This window comes from Agelaius tricolor, unplaced genomic scaffold (genome assembly GCF_023055355.1).
Source record: "Agelaius tricolor isolate 1412-34295 unplaced genomic scaffold, bAgeTri1.0.p SCAF_3, whole genome shotgun sequence".
NCBI lineage: Eukaryota > Metazoa > Chordata > Aves > Passeriformes > Icteridae > Agelaius > Agelaius tricolor.
In genome coordinates this window covers 57,098,315-57,121,588 of record NW_027269263.1, presented here as the reverse complement: position 1 = coordinate 57,121,588, position 23,274 = coordinate 57,098,315, and the positions used below count along the sequence as shown (strand labels likewise).

At 38.6% G+C, this 23,274-nt stretch overlaps 1 protein-coding gene across 2 annotated transcripts in view; it reads right to left on the bottom strand.

Annotated features, from left to right (window-relative positions):
• RELN (reelin) overlaps window positions 1-23,274 on the bottom strand; it is a 283,789-nt gene that overhangs the window by 164,364 nt on the left and 96,151 nt on the right. For both annotated transcript variants that reach the window (XM_071423955.1, XM_071423956.1), the window contains exon 4: window positions 5,622-5,692. In XM_071423955.1, the coding sequence (XP_071280056.1) occupies window positions 5,622-5,692 (71 nt within the window). The remainder of the gene's footprint in view (window positions 1-5,621; window positions 5,693-23,274) is intronic.

The window sequence follows — 23,274 nt, the reverse complement described above, 5'->3', positions numbered from 1 at the left end:
TAATTCAAATTCCTGAGCTGAATATGAGAAAAGACTGTGAGGGTACCATTCAATGAGTGATAAACATAGACTTTATTCTCTCTATGAATAATTTCTGTATTGCATTTTATATTTCATTGCAAAACAACAGCACTGGGATGATCTTCAATTGTATTTAAGGCCCACAAATAATAGAAATTCAAAACATTACACAAAACTAATAGTAGTTTTTAAAATATTAGTTATAAAAATTGTAGTTGTTTTAAAATATTTTCCAATCTGCCTTTCTAATCAATTTATAGAACTACTTACTTTAAAATAACATGGATTTTTCTATAAACCATACAGTGGGGCTCAAGTCAAATGAAGTTTTTTTGTACAATATGACAAAGATAAAAGAAATGCTACAGTGCAGAGTAGCTATACAGTGCAAATATATAAATTTATAATTTAAAAGGAATTATACAATACTTCAGACTGAGAGGGAAAAAGAAAGACCATCTTAGTTCATATTTTAAACCATTATTCACTTTGTTAGATGTTCCTTAGGCACATGGTTGGATGGTTTTAAATTTAGACCCAGTATTTGTGTGGCTCCAAAATGCATCTTAGCTTGAATGAGAATGTTGTACCTTTTTAAAAAGTAAAGTAAATGAATTTATTATTTGATTTTCAACCAGCACCCTGGGAATATACAGAGCTTTACAAGAGATGAATTGTACTGAGCAAAGAATGGAAGTGAGCTCAACTGAGGTCACAATCTAAGAGGTATCAGCAAATACAATATGAGGAAATGTAAGGAAATGTAGAGTGCTTGCCTTGTCTTACAAGACAGTCCCTTTGGCAAGAAAAAGCAGAGAAGAAAGGATGCAATACAAAGTGATTCAGAGAGAGAAAGGCCACAGTCAAACTGAAAGCATGAGAATCTTGAGGAAGATAATGGGAAATTCAAAAGTCAATGGGGACATTGTAGAGCTCTGTGTCACTGGGATGAGGGAGAATGGAGGAATGTTTTGGAGTAAAAGGTTAAATTTTTCTGTGGGTGAAATAAGGCTGCTGAAAGGTTAAGCCAATTTAAATATGCCCCTTTTTGGTTAAACTGGAAGGGGGGGAAATATTAAAGTAGTGGGAAGGGAATGTCATCTTCTAGAAACTGGAATGTGAGGAGGAAAGAAACAATTTGTTGGTGGTCTTGTTGTCAGTGAAAAAATAAAAGCCAAAATCATTAAACATGGTAATAGTCAACTGTTAAGTAACATTAGTCCCCATTCAGATAAAAAGAGGAAGCATAAGGCAAATTAAACACAGAAACATCAATTTGTACTATTGACAGTCATATTCCATAGAGTTCTGGGGTCAAGATTGTGTATAGGTATAGGTAGAAAATGCAGCATAAGAAAATATTCTTAAAACCCACTAAAAAACATAAATATACCCTTTTTTTTTTTCTCAGAACCCTGAACTTTGTGTGTTTTTTAATATAAAGGGCAAGTGAATTACAGTGACACAAATGCCTGCATGCTCCCAGACAAACACTGTGCTCAGAGTTCTGCAGCCAGGGGCCATCAGCTGTTGCTCATCAATTCAGGACAAATGAGGTGTGCAGAGAGGTGTCTTCTGTTTTGCAGATTATGAAATCTAATCTCCTTGTCATTAGCAGCCAGATGAAGATAAAAAGGGAAATAAATGCTTTTATTTAGACTCCCTCCAATACTTTCTCTCTACTGGTAAACAAGGTTGCTGCTGAATGATGGAGGCTGAGCATCCCCCAGGGAGAGTCAGTGAGGTGCCCGAGGGTTGGGTTATTCTTGCTAAAAGATGAACTGGGGAGCTTCACACCAGCTCTACTCTCCAGTCCTCTGCTCTGTAAAATACTGCTCTGAGAGCTTGTAAAATACAAGCCTGAGATCTTGAAATCTGGTTTGCATTTTTTTTTCCAGTGTTCCTAAATTTTACAAGGTACAAAATACACCTAAAAGGTCTTGCACAAACATTCAGGCAAAAGTTCTCAAATAAAAGACGTCTGGACCAATTCTCAAGATATTCTCAGAAATAAATATGAATCACAATACTAAGCTTACCTTATTTTCCATTTATTTAACTATTACAACGAGTTAAATATATGGTTTATTAAATATATTTTTACTGGCAAGAATATCATCACTCATTATGATCCTTATTTATCCTTAAAAGCATTGACAAGACAGCTACCCTTTCCAGATTCTTTTATACAGTTTTTATTTCTGTTGGGGTTTTTCCTGTTTGTTCTAGCTTAACTTTTTCTATGAAAATTTTTATGTCTCCTTTCTTCAGTAGAATTCTCATAAAATTTAAAGCTTACATCAGCTCTCAAACATCAGCTCTCCCTAGCTTCCTAAAATATGTATTATATTCTGAACACAAAGCTTTTAAAGCAATTATTTTACTTTCTTTGGTGTCTTTCCCTATGGCATCATTTCTTACTACATTTACATTATACACATGGCATTGCCATCCCTTAACACCACCCTTTATCATCCTCTAATTCTTTTCAAAATATAAAAAATCACTTTCCTTTTACTGCACAAATTCCATTAACTCTATCAGGATTTATTAATGTACATCTGAGAGTGGACAACCACAGTAAACATGATTTTTGAGATTCCTTGCTACTTTCACATCTTCCTGTATATCCTTTTTACTAAACATTAGGAAGTCTGATACCACCTCCAGTGAACATACTTATTAAGAAGATGTCCTGTAATAAATCTATGAAATTGCCCTGTGGTTTTATTTTTCTTTACTTAATATGTCCCATCATTCAGGGCCTGATTTAAGTATAGTAATGTTTAGGGCTAGAAACAGACTATAAAACCTCATTTATGTCAATCTACCTTGCTGTTTTGCATATATATTAATATGATATTTGCATCTAAATAAATTCACTAATTCTTCCTGAAAGAATCCTTTGTTTACATGAGTGGTGTTGATGAAAATTGAATAAATGAAGTAAGGTCTACTTCAAAGAAAGCTTCTTTTCTTTGAATAGGAAAATTAATTCTAATAGTATAAGGATGATAATAGTATGCAGTGGTTAGAGATTAATGCAATGCACACTGTGCTGAAGAAATAAGAACAAAAAGGCAGAGAGCCTGGAAGGGGTGGGAGCAAGGGTAATGGGCAATGCAGTGGTTGAATATCCAAGTCAAGGAAACTGTGTCTGAGCTAGGAAACCAAGGGGGAAGAAGCCATGGTGAGGATAAAAATGTGTGAGCAGAGCCAAGAGAAAAACTGAGAATGCTGCACATCAGCGTTGCAGGGAAATCTGATCACAGCTGTCACACGCTGCCCATGCCCACAGAGCAGCGCCTCTGGGTGATCCTTGCTAAGCCAAATCCAGGGCTTGCAGAGGCACTGCAGTGACAACACACACTCTAGGGGTGGCTCTGAAGTGACTGTGTGCAAAGCAAAGGGAATTGCTGGGAAATCCATGGGAAAGAAAAAAGTTGTAAGGGCGTGGGAGACTGTGGCAAGGTAGGGAAGCTGAAGGCCCTTTCAGGGAGCTGGTGCAGGCCATGGCTATGGATGGGAGGAGGAGGCAGCAAAGGGATTGTCACAGCTTTGCAGCCAGTGGGACATCTCAGCGTCCTTTATACTCTGAATACAACAAATACCCAAATTCTATTTTCTCCTTGTTCTGCAGAGTTCCTGTGAACTCAGGAACAGCAAACAGTAACATAAGGACTTACTGTTCTAACCAACATAAGTGTTGCTAAAATGTTGATCTGAGGTTAGGTTATGCTCCAAAATTGCAGAACTGTAAAGCAGAGAAGGGTGAAAGAATAAAAATTTCTTTTGTCAGCTCTCCCACTAAAATCTCAGTGAACAGAATGTCTGAAGAAGGATTGTCAGGTCTGTATAGATGGATATCTACCAGCTTGCCTCTGCTTACCAAGGTATTTTCTTCTAGCAGGGAGAAATCTTGTTGCTTTGGCCATATTCTCAATTTCTCGTTGCCAGTTCTGACACTGACAACCATGTATTTCCCTTCAGCTTGCTTGTGCATGGCTGTCACCATCCTGGTCACTGCCAGCTCTTTGTCACTGCCATCAATGTGACTCTCACTGCCCTCTCCCTTCCCTACCTGTTCTGGCTGCCCCAGACTGCCTTTGGCTCTGGGTTGCTCACTCTGCAGTTATGCCTTGGAGAATTTAATCTGTTTCTGTTCTGGCTTTTGTCACTTTACACTGGATACTCTGCATATTCACTTTTCCACTCTTGACTCACATCCATCCAGGAAGCAGCCTGTGTGAGATACCCTCCCCATCATCCTCAGCACATCCCAAATTCTGATCCTGCCAACACTTCTGTTCCAGGTCCCCACACACCAGTCACTGAAACACTGCACTTCCCCACTCCCATTACAGGTGCACAACCTCCTGTTAATTAACCTCCTCTTAATTTTTCCTGATGTTCTTTCTTCCCCACAGCAAAAAAACGTGGCTGGCCCAATCACTTTCCACCCAGACCACCATAACACTCCCTTCTCATTGCCAGCACTGTGTTATACATTTCTATTTCCTCCAAAGTACAACCAACATCCTAGCCTTCTAGCTGACAGTTTTTCACCTCTCTGAATCCCTCTTCTTACTTCCACTGAGCTACAATAAAAGTGAAAACTTGAATATTGAAGTTGAAAGTTGAAATATTTTTCCCTCATTATCACAGAGATACTATTGATACTTTATAAGAATAACTCAAGTTATGCTCCTGAAATAATGCTCAACAGCTTTTTATTGCAAAAACCATATTGCCAGACTCATAGGGAAAAATCCCAACCTTATAGCTCCAATGCTCCCAAGAGATGTGTTGTATGGGATTTTCTCTTGTGTGTTAATATGACAACACATTTCCCATTTTAAAATCTTTATTTTAAATCATTTGGCCTATGTTTCATTGTTTCTTTTCACATGGAAATATCACTGGAATTTTGCTGATATAACTGGAAATTCCTTTCTCTCCTGTACCAAAAATGATGGATACCTTCTCTACTTCTCACTGTCTTAATGAAGCATGTTCAAACAAAGTACTGTTTGTAGACAACAGATGACAACAGGACATTTACTTTTTAGGTTATTCATTCAAAGGGTAAGCTGTGAAAACAATTAGATTTTTAAAGTTTGTGTAAGTCAAACATTTTGCTTAGCTATAAAAATGATCAAATGTTGTATGTGACAGGCAAAAATTCAATGGCCTACTTTCACAAAAAGGGAAGGCATATTTTTCACATGTACGTGTGTGAGCTGGATAGTAAACAAAGCTTTTGTTGCAGCCATATTGCTTAAAGTTAATACATTGAGGGTTAAAACTCAGCTGGTGGCTTTGACAGAAAAGAAATGTTGGCTATTACAGGCTGATTTCAGGCATATGCATAATGCTATTTAAAGTTTTGTATATTCCCCAACACTTAGCAGAGAGGAAAAGTGGGATTCCTGGATAGACAGTGGGAAGTATGGATTCAAAGAAACTCAGTTTCAGGAATGATAATAAGATCCTGATTTGAGGTTTTCTATAGAATAACTTTCATGAAGAGTAACACTGACATGCAGGTACAATGGAAAACCACATTTGCCAGATATTTTTAGAATTATGGTGACTCTTACCTCCCTGTTCACACAGCTGTTGTGCTAAGGCATCCTTGAATATAACTTGGCCCCTATGAGTAGCTGTAGCCCTGTGAACAAAAAAAAGACAACAATAAATAATATAAACTTATTTATACATGTATAATAAATAATATAAACTTATTTATACATGTATATGTGTATCTTTATGCATGACTAATCAAATCAGAAGTCCCATACTGCTTTCTTTCTGTGTTCTTATTTTTGTGCTCTTCTAAATTTATAGGATAAATTGCAGTGATCATTTTGTGCATAGCAAAAGAAAATTCCTAAACCAAAATGGTTTGGTTGGTGATAAAAATCACTGGCACATAATGAAGGATGTCTTTGACATATATCTGTAGCTGCACATAGAAGGATGTCTTTGACATTTATCTGTAGCTGCACATAGAGTTTCTATATTTGAGGCCTCAAAAGTTTTGTCTAAAGAATAATTAATTCCCATTAGTGACCCACAGCTAGAGGGCATGAAATGTACCACAAAAGTTGTCATTGCTTCCTCATGATCAGGTAGAAATATAATGCAATGTGATTTGTTTTTCTCTTACAGAGCTCTCATGTTAGCAGTAATTGTTTTAGTTTCTTTCCAGTTATTCATTTAATCTCTCTTTTCCAAGTGCAATACTTCACAACATCAGTTTTATCTCAGAGATTTCCAAACCTTTCAGTATTTGCAAATGTTATATCTGAAGTCTGATTTCTTTCAGCCAGAGTTCTTCCAATATCTGTCTAGACTCATGCACACTCTTCATACATGTTCTTTAGCCTTTCTCTAATTAATATTAATGGGCTCAGTATAGATCCATGTGAAGTTCTTGAAATGGTCTCTCAGTTGAACAGTAAGATGCTGAAAGCTCCTTTATGAGTGCAGTTTCTCAGCCAGCAGTGTGGCCCCTCTAATGGATCATGCCTAGCTTGCTTATGAAATGTCAGAAAAGAGCAGAAAGGAACGGTGTGAAAATGAAAATCAAAATACATTCTATTTTACTTGGCTACTAGGCCAGTTACCCTGAAAAGGAAGCAGAATAAAAGTAACATATCTAATACTAAATTTTTCAGATACAGTGGATGCCCAGGGTGAACTCATCTTCAAACTGTCAGAATACAAATAGGAGTAAAGGAAAACTTCTCTGGGACCAACTTTGCTTTCTGTACATGTAGGAAAGCTCTGTTTACACCAATGTGTGTGTCCTGAAATGCAAACTATGTTGACCTCATGCTCCTAGGGCTTTTAGACACTCTCTTCCTCTGCCTGAGGAAGGAGAGTTGTGTTGTTTTTTCCCACCTTGGACTTTCAGAGGCTGATGTAAAGCTGGAGCCTTGCCTCACCTGGCAGTGACAGTATTCTGGCCACAGCCCCAGGATCACATCACCAGAGTGAGGTTTTGGTTCCACTCCCTACCATGTCCCCCATTGCAACTATTTTAGGATTTTCAGTACTTTCATAAAATACAGCCGAACTTCATGCTATAGTTCTACATTAGCATTTCTATATCTGCTGACAAGACCAGTGACCATGCTAAGTACAGAGTAAAATAAAAACAAATACACTGCTCCAACAGATAAAGGCAAGATAGCTGAGGCATTAAGTCTCATTTAAAACTATGAATTAAATAATTTATTTAAGCTCTGTTGTGAGGAATATGAATGAAACTATATGATCACTACATGCATTTCTGCAATTTACCACACAGGTGTATTCAATCATGCAAGTCAGAATTGGACCAAACAATTTCCAAAATCAAACGTGCCCAGATTTCTTTAGAAGGACCAGATATGGTGGCTTCCTCTGGCAGCTGAAATGGCAGGGCATCCACAGCCAGTTTTGTGGCCAATGCAGCACCAAGAGACAGGTTTTGCAGATGTGTTTCATTGTGGAAATTTTATGTATCGAGCTTAACATACAAGAAAAAGGCACACCTAAGGCACAGAAGGTATTTTGTACAACAGTTCTATCCCCCAAGCTGTCAGGGTGGAAGAGAGGACTCTTTGCAGACAGTGGGAAAGAAAACTTTTATTAGCAGTGGACCAGGACTTGAGAGATGCTGTTTATGCAGCAGCCCAGGATACAATTCAGAATGTACACAACAATGATGGCAACCAGAGCATTCCTTTATGAGGCAGAGAAGAGCAAACCCTTGGAACACAGACCTCATGCAGAGGAGAGCTCGAGTATGTGTGTGAATGCACACAAACACCAAGTAATACCAATAATACCAAACCCTGCACTGTTTATGGGATCTCTGCGTGCGTGTGAGAAAAAGGGGATTTGGGCAGAGAGCCAGCACCCAGCTGAATGATCAGCATCTTTCTGTGCCTGTCATCCCTTGCTTGACAATGCAGACCAGGAGCCAAGTGCTGCTGTTCCATAGCAGGAGAGATCTGCACCCTGGGGCCAGGAGTGCAGTGCAGGAGGGGCACTGCCTGCTGCAGCCTGAGCTCCTGGCACCTTTGTCCTGCCATGGGCATAAGTGCAGCTTCAGAGACTTGCTGAGGGTGCTGCTACTGCCACTTTAGCAGTATTGTCTGCTCCATTTTCTCCGAATTTGTGCTTTATTAATGGAGCGAATGAAAATAATGCAGCACAATTATGCAGGAACTGAGCTACTTCTAGAAAGAAGTTCAAAATATACTTTTAAAATATACTTTTTCTGTATTGATGTTTCTTTGGTGATGTTCTTACCTGACAGGTGAGGTTCACAGAACAGGATTATGAATTTGGATTCTTTTCTATAAAGCCATGTAAAATACCCAAACTCAATTCCTATATTCACACTCATATGAAGACTGCGTAATATTTATAATAATTATTACAAAAATGATACTGGCAATGCCTGAATGAGACTCTACTAAAGAAAGAAAGTTATTCAACTATTAACTCTGGGGTTTTGCTTTTGTGACATATATATGTAACAACAACAACAACAACAACAACAAAATATATATATAATATATATGCAGTAACTTAACTGAATGTTGTGCTTTTTTGAAAAGTTTCTATGCTGTCTTAAATGTAGTTAAATATTGCTTAGAGGAAGGGCACTTACTAACTACTATTTGGTGTTACTCCACACCAGTTTATAGTCCCATTCTGACATTGTCTGCTATTTATTCCCAGCTACAGGGCAAGTGACTAATCAGACCTAATGTGTCAGTCAGCCAAAAGGCAAGATGCATGTTCCATATGTCCCCAGAGAAAATTCCAAGTAGGAATTAATCTTTCCGAAGGGATGAGAATTACAAGAAAAATGGGAGACATCCCATCCTGTTCCCAGAAGAGGAAGATCCTGACGTGGTAAGTGAGAGCTTTGAAAGAAAAACAACTGAGAGGTAATAAAGTTCCTCTTTGTATTAACCTCACTCTTCCATTAGCCTAGATCTATTTGTGTGCTTGGGGCTGTGCAAGAGGGGATGAACTGCTTACAGAGGAATAAAGAGGAATAAAGAACTGCTTACAGAGGAATAAAGAGCAACACAAAAAAACTACATCAGGTGTCAAGGTTCACTGGCAGCTCAAGGCATTGCTACCTCAAACATCAATTACAGAAGTTTTTAAAAGAATTTTCCTCCCTAAACCACAATTATTTGAGTTAAAATCAGATGCCAATAAGGATGCTTGGTGCTTGTTCTGCCCTTACACAGATGCTTGGCCGTCTGCACCTTTCCCTGGTAAGGGAAGGCACTGGGACAAATTCATGTGAAAGGGGGTTTCAAAAAGCCTCAGGGGCCCTACAGTAAAACACCTCATCTCATGATGCACCAAAGAGGGTTTTCTATAGGATCAAAGAAAGGGAGGTTATTTCTTACCTCACTAGCAGAGTTTAACCTTGTGCCCCGTACTAATGGTTAGTGGCTGCTTGTACTCGAGGAAATTCAGGGTGACATCCACAACCCTGGCTCCAGGAAAATCAGTGAGTGATGTAGGAAGCTGACATTGGTCTTCCCCAGCCCCACAGTGGTGCCCCCTGAAACCAGGTCTGATGCCAGCACAGACTGTGTTGCTTCCCCACCACTGCAGGGGACACAGCTGATGCTAGGCAAGTTATGAGCCTGGGCTGGAGCAGAAAATAATTATGCACATCTAATGATTGCTGTTGGCATTTTGTGTTGAAGTACCTCATAATTCACATTGACCTTATTACATGGATTGCTAACATGGTCTTGTTAACAGGTTGCATTTTGGAGAGAGTGTTTTGGCAAGGAGAGCACAGGCAGGAGGCTACATGGGACTGACCCTTGTGTGCTGCCTGTGCTGCCTGGCTCTGCCAGCTCCACCTGTGCAAAGGACACACAGCCACACTGCCCAGAGGTGGATGGTTGCCCTGCTTATGCAAATCAATGGGTTGATTTTTGATGCATTGTTAAATTTGCATGATCATCTCTGTAGGGTTGTCTTGTTTAACCCACTGTCTTTAAAAAATATATTCTCCTCCAATATTGCCTGATTAAGGGATCTCTGAATAAAATAACTTAAAAGCAGGATAGAGAAGAGGCCTTCAGGAGCATGGGGTTGTGTTGTGCACAACCTTTCACGGTGGGAGTGTGAACCATTTTCTTCCAGTGCCCTGCAAAGGTGGATTATTGACCATTTACTATGTGTTATGAGGTGAGGTCAGGCTGGGGTGCATTTTGGGTTGTGTTTCCTACCAGGGCTGGAAGCTTCAGTGACAATTTCTCCAAGAGCAGTCAGACTGACATGTCAAACCTGACTGGGAGATGGTGCTGGGGCCAGCAGGGAAAATGCACAGAGCCCTCCTGGCTGCTGATCCAAAGGCACTCGGGTGGGAGGCTTCCATCCACTGGTTAAATGCCTCCAAGTTGTTATTTCAGTTTTCACTTGACATGCAAGTTCAGTCTAATTAAAGCAGCAGAAATGAGATCTCTGTGTTCTGAAATACACATTTTGACTCTGCTTTTCTCTCCCTGTCCTCAATGGTTTCCTCACTGAGATGTTATAGAGAAAGTCATCTGTCCTGACCATATTCAGCTGAAATTGTCAGGGAAATTTGGCAAGTAAGATGCAATTACTTATGTAGACATTTGTTCAGGAGACTGGAATTGGCACACTTGCTCTAAAAACCTCAATCAGAGGTGAAAATTCTTCAGGGGGAAAGGACTAAAATGGTCAGCAAAAGCCAGGGTGTGTGCTAGAGGGCCAAGAACAATAATTTAATTTGGGGCAACTGTCCTGAGCTGAAGTTTGTGGTTTGCATGAATAAATTATATAAATAAATAATTACCATTAATAACTTACTTCATGGGTGAGCCTTCACACAGGGTAAATGCAAGAGGAACAAGTGCCCCCTGGCTTTGACTTTTGTCTCTGAGTTTATCTTTGGGTGTTGTGGGGAAAGGGGACTCAAGTCAACCTGAAGATTGATTAAAGACTGATTTAATAAATATTTAAGAACTTTCTTTGAAAAAGATTTGAATAAAACATTCTCAAATAGAAAATAAATGAGAAGGGCCTACAGAAATTTTGTTCCAGTAACTGAAGAGAAAGATGGAGAGGGATTTCTTGCAAGAGCATGTGGTGACAGAACAATGGGGAGCGACTTCAGACTGAAAAGAGGGGAGGTTTAAAATTGATATTAGGAAAAAAAATCTTTACTGTGAGAGTGGTGAGGCACTGGAACAGGCAGGCCATTCTGTGGTTCTATTTTAGATTTTATAATTATAATCCATATTAGAGAGGATGGATCTAAGACTACAGCACTGGAAACAGAGGGGTGCACAAGCACCTCCAGCCCCTACACATTACAATTTTTAAGAACCCTCTTTTGTTGTCCTAAAGAACACCAAACTTTTGTTTGGTTGCAAGGTGCATGTACAAAAGATGGAGACAACATAACAATGTGTATACCTTAGAAAAGAGGTAAAAAAGTAAGACTTATCATTTGAAACTGTATATATAAACACTTTCATTGTCCTTTCTCTTCTGTTTCAGAGAATAAAAAGATGTGGGGTTTTTTTAAAAATTCTCCCTTGTTTTATGTGACTGGAATGCTTAGAAGTTCTTGCTAACTGAAAGCAGATTAGGACAATACTTTCTTCCCAGCTACAGGAAATCCAACATTTTCATTAGTATTTTGCATTGTGTGATTATAAAGGAAAGCAAATTCTATTTTTTCTATACTTGAAATAAAGGGTTATTGCAGTGGCATCTGCCAAGCAGAGAGCTCATATAAATAATAGAACAAGCATCCATTGTCTCTCTACTGACACAGTGCCAACAACTAGATCCCTGTTTTCTACCTTTTTCAGTCTTTGGGAGAAGACTCTGTCCTTTTTTTAGGTTTTGCAATCTATTGTACTTTACAATTTAGTGAAACATCAATTGGATGAATTTTAGATTTTGATTGCATTGAATATTTTTAACTATTTTAAATCTATATTTAACCTTAAGCTAATGAATATATTGCAATTTTTTGGTATTAAAAAATTACTGCTTTTCCTAAATTTTGCTTATGCAGTCTTTTAAAGCCTATATTCAAGGAAGATATTATTCAATCACCTAAATTATCTTTCAAGAAGAACAACATTTGTCTTTTCCAGTATGAAAAGAAGAAATGCTGCAGTTACTGTGGATTTTAAAGTTCTTGAAATCCCTAAATGAACACGGAGATATGAAGTAAATGATCTTGCAGTCAATGTGTGCTTTCAGACTGATCAGTTTGGCAGTGCTGATCACCTGGGGGGAGTTCAGCAGAGGCCACAAGGATGGGCTGGGCTGGAGCACAAGGATGGTCTGGGCTGGAGAACATCCCCTGTGAGGAGGAGGGAGAAGCTGAGGGAGCAGGGCTCATTGAGCCTGCAGAAGAGGTGATTTGGGGGGACCTGGCAGCAGCCACCAAAGGAACTTGTGCAGCTCTTCTCCATCACGGCTGTGCTTCAAAACCAGACTGGATTAAAGTCCTGAGCAACCTGGTCTGGCCCTCCTTAGAGCAGGATTTTGGACTAAAAAGGGATCCTGAGATCCCTTCCAGTCTGCATTTAACTACAGAACCATCATTCTAAGGTTTTGTATATCTGGTAAAAGCAAAGAAATGAAAGCAAGGTTTGCATCTGCTCAGATTAATCAACACTTGAGAACTGATTTTCACAGAACAGAAGAATTAACCAGTTCATTATGTTTAATGCTTTGCATGAATATTTGTATTGATTCTCTCTAATCTTGGGGGATATCTCAGAGTATCCAACCAGAAGTGCCAAAGGTTTTACATGATCCCAGAAAACCAGGAGTTTACAGGTAGTTGATGCTCTGGGGTTTTCTGATACGGTACATTTTTAAATGAAAGCTTGTAATAAATAGCATACTCAGCTAACACAAAGAAAACTTAAAAACATTGAAAATTAAAAATAAAAAAAAGAAATAGCATATAAGATGCTGGGATGAAAACAACATTAGTTTTAAAAGATCCTAAATAACGGGGAAAAGGATGATATCAATGCCAGCTTTTCATTTCACTGCTCTCATGCCATCTGTACTCACTATCCATTTCCTAGTTAAGGTTTCTTCAGTCTGCTCAAACCTGATTTAGCTGCCCACTGCTCCCAAAGGACATTCCCACTAGCTGTGGATGAGCTGGACTACATAAAAATCTGGAACCTTATCCCCTGTATTTGCTTTACAACCCCCACAAAGAAATCTTCAATAGCCAAATTAATTCCCTTTCTTAAAAACAACTAATTTCAGCATTAATTACAGATATGTAACTGGTGCATCCACAGTGTGTGAGTCAGCTCACAAGGGAAGGATAAAACCTGCCTCTTTAGCCTAATGCTAGAAAAATAATACAGCAAAAATCAAAATTTCCACAGACTGCACCCCACAGCACATGGGACAGGTTTCCCTTCCTAAAGCTTCACCAAACTCTGAAATATTACACTCCTTGTCTAATGTTTCTTTCAGGCTCCTCACCAACCTGAATGTTTTTAGAGGACTGAAAAACAAATGAAATATAGTAATCTTTCACAGACTGATCGAAATCAAACTAAGAGAGAACCTAATACAGTTGTTAGTGAAGAATTGTTATTCTTGCTGTGAATGTGGTGAACCTCTGAAAAAAAAATGCAGGGTCACTAATCATACAAAGGACAGTTATTTCTCCTGCATGGTTTTTAATTTTCATCCAGATTTATGAGTTGGAAGAAAGTACATATCCCTGAAGACCATACTAGCTTACAAACAGAAATAGGCAGGTGAAATATTGCCTTAGGACAATAATTAATTCCATCAACCACTGAAAAAAAAAGAAAAATCTGTGAAGTATCACAGAACTCCAGACAAAAGGAGCAGGTGGAATAGCATCATGTGCACAGCATAAACTGGAGAGATGATGGTGGGGAGCCTGGCAGGAGCTGGCTGTGCTAGAGGAGGGTAGGAGGTTATTTGGGGACCTTAGAGGTATTGAAGGAAGATTGAAGTGTAGTGTGAGGGCCCTGGAAGTGCTGTGGTGTGGGTGCTATTGGAGTTTACAGTCCTAAGACATAGGAAAATTGGATTCATGGATCCTGCTGCTCACAGTATAGTTTGGCCTTTCTTCAACACAGACTTTTTTCAGAGATGCCCATTAGAGGGCTGGTTTAGGGTTGGGATTAAGAGACAATCAGACACATGGATGTCTAAATCACATCCAGCCTTTCCCACCCCAGCCAGAGAGATTGAATTTAAAATTTAATCTGTCCTCTGAGTCCTTCCACAAGTCCTGTCCTCCAGCCCTGGTTTCCAAACCAGCAACTTTTAGCATCTCCTTGGGCTGAGCAAAGCCCCTGAGGTGCCCTTGCAGGGTGTAAGCAATAGCTCAGCACCCCTTGGTGCTGTGGGTGGGAGCTCTGTGAGCCACAGCTGGAGTCAGGACCCACCCTCTGCCCCTGCTGCCAGCTCCAGAATGGTTCAGTTCAGCTGCTTCTGAGTAATTTGCAGTTTTTTCTTCATCCATCCAGGAAACCGTGCCCTGCCCCTCACTGTCACACCCCAGAGAGGATCATAAGAAAATCCAGTCTGGAAGGGACCTTGGGAGGTCTCCAGACCAACCTCCTGGCCAAAGCAGGGTCAACTACACTAAGGGAACACAAACAGCTCTGCTACACCTTCTACCACATTGCCTAGCAGCACATCGAGGCTCACAGTTCTGGTATTTGTGAATGCTTTTGCATAATAAAATAATAATAGGATTATCAAAATTGCCTTTAACAAAATCTGAGCTTCACCCTCAGTTGGTCAGTCACTTGACACAGGCATAAATACACTGAACTTACGACTCATTTGGCCAGCAGCCTCCCAAACAATATACTGTTCCAAAATAATAAGTTTGAAACCATGTTTCTCACTAGGAAACAATCCATGATTTGTCTTACTCAGAAACAAATTACCTGCTAAGCCACACTGCTATAATATCTCCTTTAGATACGCTGTGGGTAATAATTCTTTAAACCCATTATTAAAAAAGACATTGAAGTCTAAAACCTTTCTCTTAGAGTAAAGTAATAATGAAGAGATTTATAACCCTAGCCTCAAAAGAAACCAGAGTAACAGAGACTCTAAGGAAGAATGTAAGTACCTCCAGGATAGATGGTTGCTCTTGCTTTTTATTACTGACTAATTTTTCCTGAACACAGATTTGTTTTCAGAAGACTCTGGTAGAATGTGCAAAACACTAGAATGAATCTTTGTAGGGAAATATCCTGTTGATGCTCTGAGATTCTTTAGCTTTGTTCTGGTGAACAAAGAAATGGCCATACTGGGTGAAACACAACCAGACTTCAGCTCTTCATTTATTTGCTAATGACAGTTTCCTATCAAAATGAATACACTGGGAATTCAGTTCAGTAAAGTTGCCAGGAAGGTGAACTTTTCAAATACACACAAATAATTTTTGCTTTTTAGATGAAATATTGCTTGGGAGCTCAAATTCCCCCGTCTGGAATCCCAAATTTCAAGCACTACAGATGAAGGCATTCACTGGAGACTTGCACATCTGCTGCTGTACATAACAGAGTGGTGCTGGAAATTAGAGAAATTCATCTGTAATTTGTGTAGCTAAGAAGTTTATGGTTGATTAATAAAACATCAAACTCAAGCTAACACTTAACGATAAAAGAGGATCTCCTCTCTTAACTGATATTCTAATGGGGTATTCAGAGTGATACAGTTTTTAAGATTTTGTGAAAATACTGCATCAAATAAACAAAACCAAAAAATATGGGTTTGCTCTTGCAAATCTCCTCTTCAGCTTTGGGTAGTAGGTCCACTGTTGCATTTAGTCCACTTCCCTCCACCCTTATGGAAGGGACACTTCCCATGAGCTGCCTGGGATAAATTCACAAGTGTCAGGGTAAATTGAACAGATTTTCTAAATCCTTAGGTTTTTGAGCACTCTTTTTCAAAAATATCAAAAGTACTGGCTCCAGACAGAGTCCCCTGGAATGGGAAGCAGTGACATCCCATATGTGACATAAATCTCCCCAGTGCAATCCAAGTAAAACTGACCAGACTAAGGATGGATTCATAACAGATACTAGATTTCATGAAAAGCTACATAAAGTTACTACAAATACAATTAGCAATTTCCTGTTTTGAATAATCATGAGGAATCTGCTGATCTCAGGAAAAAAAATAAATCCCATGTCTGCATAGAGAAAGGCTGAAATCTTGAAAAACTACAATGGAAAAACAATACAAAAGAAGTCACCTTGCTGCTGTGAATGGGACAGATGTGGCAGTGAGTCAGAAGAATTGAAGCAAGACCCATCACAAGGATAAAGGTAAAGGTGTGTGGATGACAGAGATACAATTATAAAATCAGAAGAAAATAAGATGTATTTGAGAACAGCTTCCAAAACAATGTTGTAAAAATAGCAGCACTAACTATGCTGTACCACTTGTTTGGCACATGCTAAGAAAACAGGCAGACTTCATCCACTGGCAAAGATAATTCTATGTTATTCCTGCACAAAGACTGTTAAAAACAGTACACTGCAAATAACAAATAAAATATTTTAAAATACAGCTGGTGACTTTTAACTTCCAGATGCATCCATCTCTGAGGATCCCTTGATCAAACAGATCACAGTAACTTTGGAGTCCTTGCATGATATTGCTGCCCTTTTAAAAAAATTATCCACTTTAAAAATTTTATTGACCTGAGGCCAATCCCTTGCATTTAAACTAAAGACTTGGATTTATGTATTAATAATACCCAGTGGAGACATATGAACAGGTACCTTTTAGCTTAAGAATTTCAAATGGTCTATTTACTTCTATCTTACAATATACATTCCACTTGGCCATTGTTCTGGCTGTATTATTGACTTCATATTTCCTAAACTAAGAGCTACAGGAAACATTATAAATATTTTAGATAGTTTTAGTAAACCAAAACAGGAGTATTTTCTGAGTTTCCATTCACAAATCTTTTGGTCTGTGCTTACCACAAAAATTTACATGTTGTCGTGCTGCAGGGAAATACCTTCCTTTTTTGCAGCTGTCAGTAGTGTTGTGGAAAATTGTTCTTCAATACTTCTCATGCTGACACTTGGTATTTTGAGAAGTTTATTATAGGAACACGGTAAAGAAATTTGACTTGTTGGTTTTAGGAAGCAAGAATGAAACTGCTTTTCTTCTTTCCCAGGCTATTTCATCTGCTTCATTATGCACAACAAAATACATTAAATTTCAGAAAATCTTTCCTTTTCAAATGCTAAGAATTGTCCTGCTGAATGGGATTTTAAATGAACCACACCTACATTTCTTAATAGTCTCTAAAACTGTATGCATGGTTTGAAAAACATTTTAACCAATTAACCCTTCTGAAACTTGTATAAAAATAAATTTTATAAAGCCATTTTAATTTCTGGGGACATACTTTGAAAGTATCCTGTTTAAAGCCTTGTATTTCTGAACTCAGGAATCTGTGTCTGCATTCCTGGTGTCAGGTATGCTGAATGATGCTGCTTCATGACAAGTATGGGTTTATTTGGTACTAGTTTAACTTTGTGTATTTTCCTGTGCCCCTCCCTGCAGCAGGAGTGTGTGCACAGTCATTTCACACCTGCAGGAAGGAGAAGTGATTTCTAAGCCACAGAAAGCTCAGCACTTGCAGCAACACTGGTACCATCTTTCTCTTGGTCTCCCAACTCCATCCCCTCCCGGCTGAGGAGGAGTTTGCTAAAACACACACTCAGCTGGGGCTTCTTGCCAAGCCTGAGCTTCCTCAAATTCTTCTCCGTTTCTATATAATAATCCTTCCCATGGTCCTCTACATTCAGACATCCAAGATAATATTATTAAAGACACCTAAGTTGTTGTCAACTTTCATTGGAATGGACCTACAAGTTCAGAAATAATTGATGCAAGGAGAAAGAGGGATGGACAAGCAGCATTTCCCCTCCAGAAATACATCCTATGCTACATTAAATTGAATTTCCCTGCATGTTTTGTCTTTCTGTTTTTAACTGACACAGGCACCTTTTAATGCTGGTGACAGAAGATTTTAATATCAGTGACTGTTTGGAAACTGGGCAGCTGCCCAGAAAATGGGTCTGTCCTGTGTCACCATGTACAGCAGTCACTCATTTTAGAGCAGCACCCTCCTAACCAAAGGACACACAACATAATGAAGAAAAAATCACCCCAGTCACTGTTATTTCAGAAGTATTAGTAAATGAAATGAGCTTGCAGTTAATTCTTGCACCATTAACCTCTGATCCTGAATGAGCTCTGTGGTCTGGAGCACATAAATGACATTAAGAAGGGACATGACAGCTCTGGGCTGAGCCCCCTTTTGCCCAGCCCAAGGATGCCATAACCAACCAGATCTCCATTTACTTTGCAAAACTGAGCAGAATGTGTTCCAAACTACCCTGCTGCAGTTTGGGCATGGCTGCCAGCAGGGGTGGGACAGGTGTCCCATGGGCTGGAGGGAAGACCTGGGAATCTCTGGGCCACAGAGGATCAAGGGATCCCTCAGGGCCCACACACCTTCCCCAAAATTCACCTTAACATCACCCAGCACAAGAATGGGCAGGAGGACTGCTCGATGTCAGGTGGTAGGATGAAGCATTTTTGGAAGATTTGGATAAAACAATAATGAGAATTTCTAATTTTCACATATAGATGCCTTTTTTTTATAGAACAGTATCTAAGTTCTGTTTACAAACTGAATAGAATTATCCATTGCAAGTGTCCTATTCCAACTTATTTTTAAGTGAAAATTTAAAAAAATCCAACAATATCTTCCAGCTTTGTGTAAAAAACTTCATCATATATTTAAATTGATTTTTTTTCTCTTGTTCTAACAAATGTTAGAAAATATTAATGATAGGGCACACAGGATATGGCATGAAAGCTGGGACAAAAAGGCCCTGAAGTCTGATTTCTCTCCTTCTCCAGACATACGTTATTTGTTCTACTCTCCTTTGTTTCCACTGAGAACAAATGTTTAAAATACTGAAAAAATGAATTCCTTAATTTTCACAAACCATTTTTTTCTAGTTTTGATTTATGTGTAAACAGTAGTATTCTCCCATGAATGTAATTCCTTCCAGCCATTTCAAATACGTGATGACTGTTTTGTTAACTCCAAGAAGTTTCAAAGAGAACATGTCCTGCTTCCTGCAGCAAAGTGATGAGAAAACTTCTAGCAAATGACAGCCCTGGCTCCTGCATAATTAACACTTCCAATAAACTACATTCTAAGCTTCTTGCTTCAAAATTGCCATTATATGTGAATGATACTGTCAAGAGTTCATATGCCCTTGGAGTAATAGTGAGGTGAAAGTGCATTTTCAAGTCAGTGCCAATCCTAAATTTAGGCTTTGTAAGAATAATGTTTTTACAAAAGCCAAAGGGAAAAGAAATATTTTCATAAAATTTATAAAAAAGTAAATAGATACTAGTTAAATATTCTGACAGGTTTTTCAATGCTCTGGATTTTAATGTACTAATTCAAGAGAAAAGAGTTAAGAAAAGAAAGACTAAAATAAAAGTTTATTTATATTTCTGCTTAGGAGTAAAAATAACAGAACAGTTAGAACTACTACAAAATATTGGATTTTTAAAGTGTAATTTATATCGCTAACAATTTTATTTATTGCAGATAATAGGCAAGATTTGTCTTTAAATTAATAGATTCCCTTAACAATAGTTTTAAGTTTATACATGTAAATATATTCCTTTTTGGCTTGTGGTAAAAATAATGATAGCATTTGCACCCAAATATACAAAGCCAGAAATGCTATTCACTTGACAAACTGCACTGTATTGCTATCTATTATTCTCACAGAGAGCATAAGGGTATATAGAGAGGGTCTGAAATGCAATCAGAAGAGGTATTGTAAAGCATATTTTTGACACCATCTAGCCCAGCCTACACTTAAATGAGAGATTGGTGCCTCTTATGAATTAAACATAATTCTTGATTTATGTTCTGTTACCCTTGTATCAAAACCCATAGTTCCAGAGCAATGTCACTGCGAATTCATTTAATGATATTGATGATACACCTAATGTAGAGAATACAAAGTAACAAGCAGTGCAGAGTATGGCTTTATAAATCACTCCTACAGAGCATTAGGCAATAAATACCAAGCCATTAATTCACTCTAAATTATGCTAAAACATGAAAACTACTTGTGCAGCAAATTATAAATCTAATAAAAATGTGAAACTTCTGACCAAGAAATTGTATCAAATCACTACATACATATCAGACTTCAAATTGAGTGGGTTTGGATTAGACCTCCTTTCTTTAAAACAAGACACAGATTGCAAAACCAACACAGCAGTTAAGTCACCCTCAAGGTAGTTCAAGACCCCAGTGTCTCAAACCACTTCAGCACCTGCACTTCTTCTGTGTGATTCTCAAGCTCCTGACTGCACAGACACCTCTCCCAACAAATCCTGGTGCTGCTGCAGTTCCTCAGCTGAATAGGAAGCCCCAGGACCTGGAAATCCTTGCACTGGGAGTTATCAGCGCCATATCACATGGGAAGCTCTCATGTCCTGTGTGTACACCAATACTCACACTACCCACACAACGCCAACCTCTGCATGGGACTTAAAACAGCATGATCTGGTCTAACTGAGATTAGGAAACATTTTCCTTGAGAAAATTGAAATTGGAGGGCAATGAATTATTAATTTACACATCATCTGATGCTGATGACTGTTAAGAGTTGTTATGGTTGAGAGTCTTTGGCAGAGAAACCAGATAATTCATTTCTTATGGTCTACTTTGTAGTATTTGAGGAAATTATATTTCAGGTGTTGGCTTTTCTGCAATTACACAACATGAGCTGAGTGTCTTTTTGTCTGTGTCTAAGAAATAGTAAAGCAACCTCCAATTATATTTACTGGTTAAAAGCTTTTGAATCCTTTAGAGACCCAAATTCCTATGGTCTACAATTCATGAGGAAACAACGGTAGAGCTGGATTACGACCCTCTTGTCATGAGCAATGTCATGAATGTAATAACCATAAAAGAAGTAGTTTGATTCCCTGGGGATCATCTCTCTCCCTCCTTGTTGGATCTGCTAAGGGGTACAAGGGACATGATGGGAGAAAAGTGTGCTAGAAAGAGTAAGACTGTAAAGCTAAGAAATCTGGTTAATGGACCATGCACTCACCATGCTGACTGAAGCCCAAATCCTTCAGGATACTTAGCCTGGCTAAGTCAAAAAGCAGGGAAAAAAGCAGTCTGACAATTTGTATGCTACTGAACTTAGGCTGGCTGTTTTATTCCTCCATTAATCTATTGAGAAAAAGGGCAAATTCTCCTATGAAAAATGACAGTGAGAAAGCTGAAGGCTGAGGCTGAGTGCAGGAGATGGATACTGTCCCCATTTCATAGAAATGAAGATAAAACCTTTTCATGATCCTTTTTACCGTAGTTACCCAACAGTGTTTAAGTAAAAGAAATAAAACTGCTTGAATTATTATGACAATGTCAAGCCTTGGTTTGGGTTTCCCCAAACTGTTTTGGCTCCTCAGTCTCTGCTCCTCTCCCCAGTAAACAATAAACAGTCACCTCCTACACTGACATTTTGATAGTGAAATTTGAGGATTGCCACAGGCACAGACATGCCACTAAAACTAAACAAAACAGCTCTGTATGAATAAAAAAAGTTGTCTCTCAAGGGATTTTACTTTTCCCAAATTTCTGTAGGCAAGGTGCTGACTTTCTGCACTAAGTCTTCCCAGGATTGACTTAACCTGCCCCCCTATGAGCTTTGCTGTCTCACCAAAAGCTCTCTGCTCTTTTCTGTTTCCCAGACTGCATTTTTGGGTCCCCACCCATTTCTGTATTTCCCAAAATAATATGCCAATGAGAAACACAGTAAACAGTTCTTTCTAACTATCTCATCTGGAATTATATCTCCCATTTTAACTTTTCCTTTGAAAAGAAACCACTGAGTCTGACATTGCTTTAACGACATTTTTAGAATACAAATGTAATTATACTCTGCATATGTGAACCTCAATGCTAAAATTTAGCTTCATCTATCCATAACTGTGCATCAGTTGCTGGGAGACCAAATATTATGCTACTCACTGTCTTTCTCTTGCTTTGTATTTCAGCAGCCTCCAACATCCCTTTGCATACTAACAGCTGCATAGTACTTTTTCTCTTTAATTTGTTTCAGTGATTGTGTGAGCAGATTGAGGTCAGTGTAATGCCCTCGAAATTCCAAGTGGCAAACCACTTGTGTTATGGACATAAAATCTGAGATGCCCATAGCCCTGACTTTTCTACATAAAAATATACTGACTCTGACCCACTTATCCAGCTTTGGCCCAGGTTTAAAAAAAAACTATTAAAAAAAAATGTTCCAAAGGAGCACATTAGGAGAAACTCATATATTGCAAACATTAGACACAGGCTGGCAGAAACTCATATATTGCAAACACTAGACACAGGCAAAGCATCAGGATAGCAGTCCATAGAGACCAGGCTCAACTGTAAAATTCATCAAAATAAAGTTCTAAAGTATAAATACAGACTTTTTATATGGACAATGACAGCCCAAGCCATTACTGGTCCTCTAGCTGTATTTCCTAATTCTCACAAAACCCTGAAATTAAGTACTGCCAGAAGTAAAAGTTACACTTCTCATGTTTTGCCTTACTAATAACTAAGCAACTAGCAATAACAGCAATAACTCTGTAGCTGAAGACAGCTATTCTTAATTTGATACTATTTTGCTAGAATCACTGCTGATTTAACTTTGCCCATGCAGACTCTCTGAATCCATAACTCCCCATCCATACAGCAGGCAGTCAGGTTTCTGGGGGTGCATTTTCTGGGTGTGCTGCCCAGCCCTGGCTGGAAATGCTCTGGTCCTTGGCAAATGCTCACTGACAGTGAATCTGCAGGAATGCACAGACATGAAAGGTATTATTACATTGCTATTTGTTATGCTAATTTTGTTACGGGCCTGTCGGAATTTCATTATAAACCATATTTTCAAGGAGCTCATAAATCAACCATGAAATGTATTCTGTGCTCACACTTTCACAGACTGAATGAGACCCAATGACTTGATTTTGCCAATTTAAAGGGGGAAAAAAGAGAAAGAGGGTTTATTAAAATTCTATTTATTAATTTTTCAAACATAACTTGCAAATTTAAAG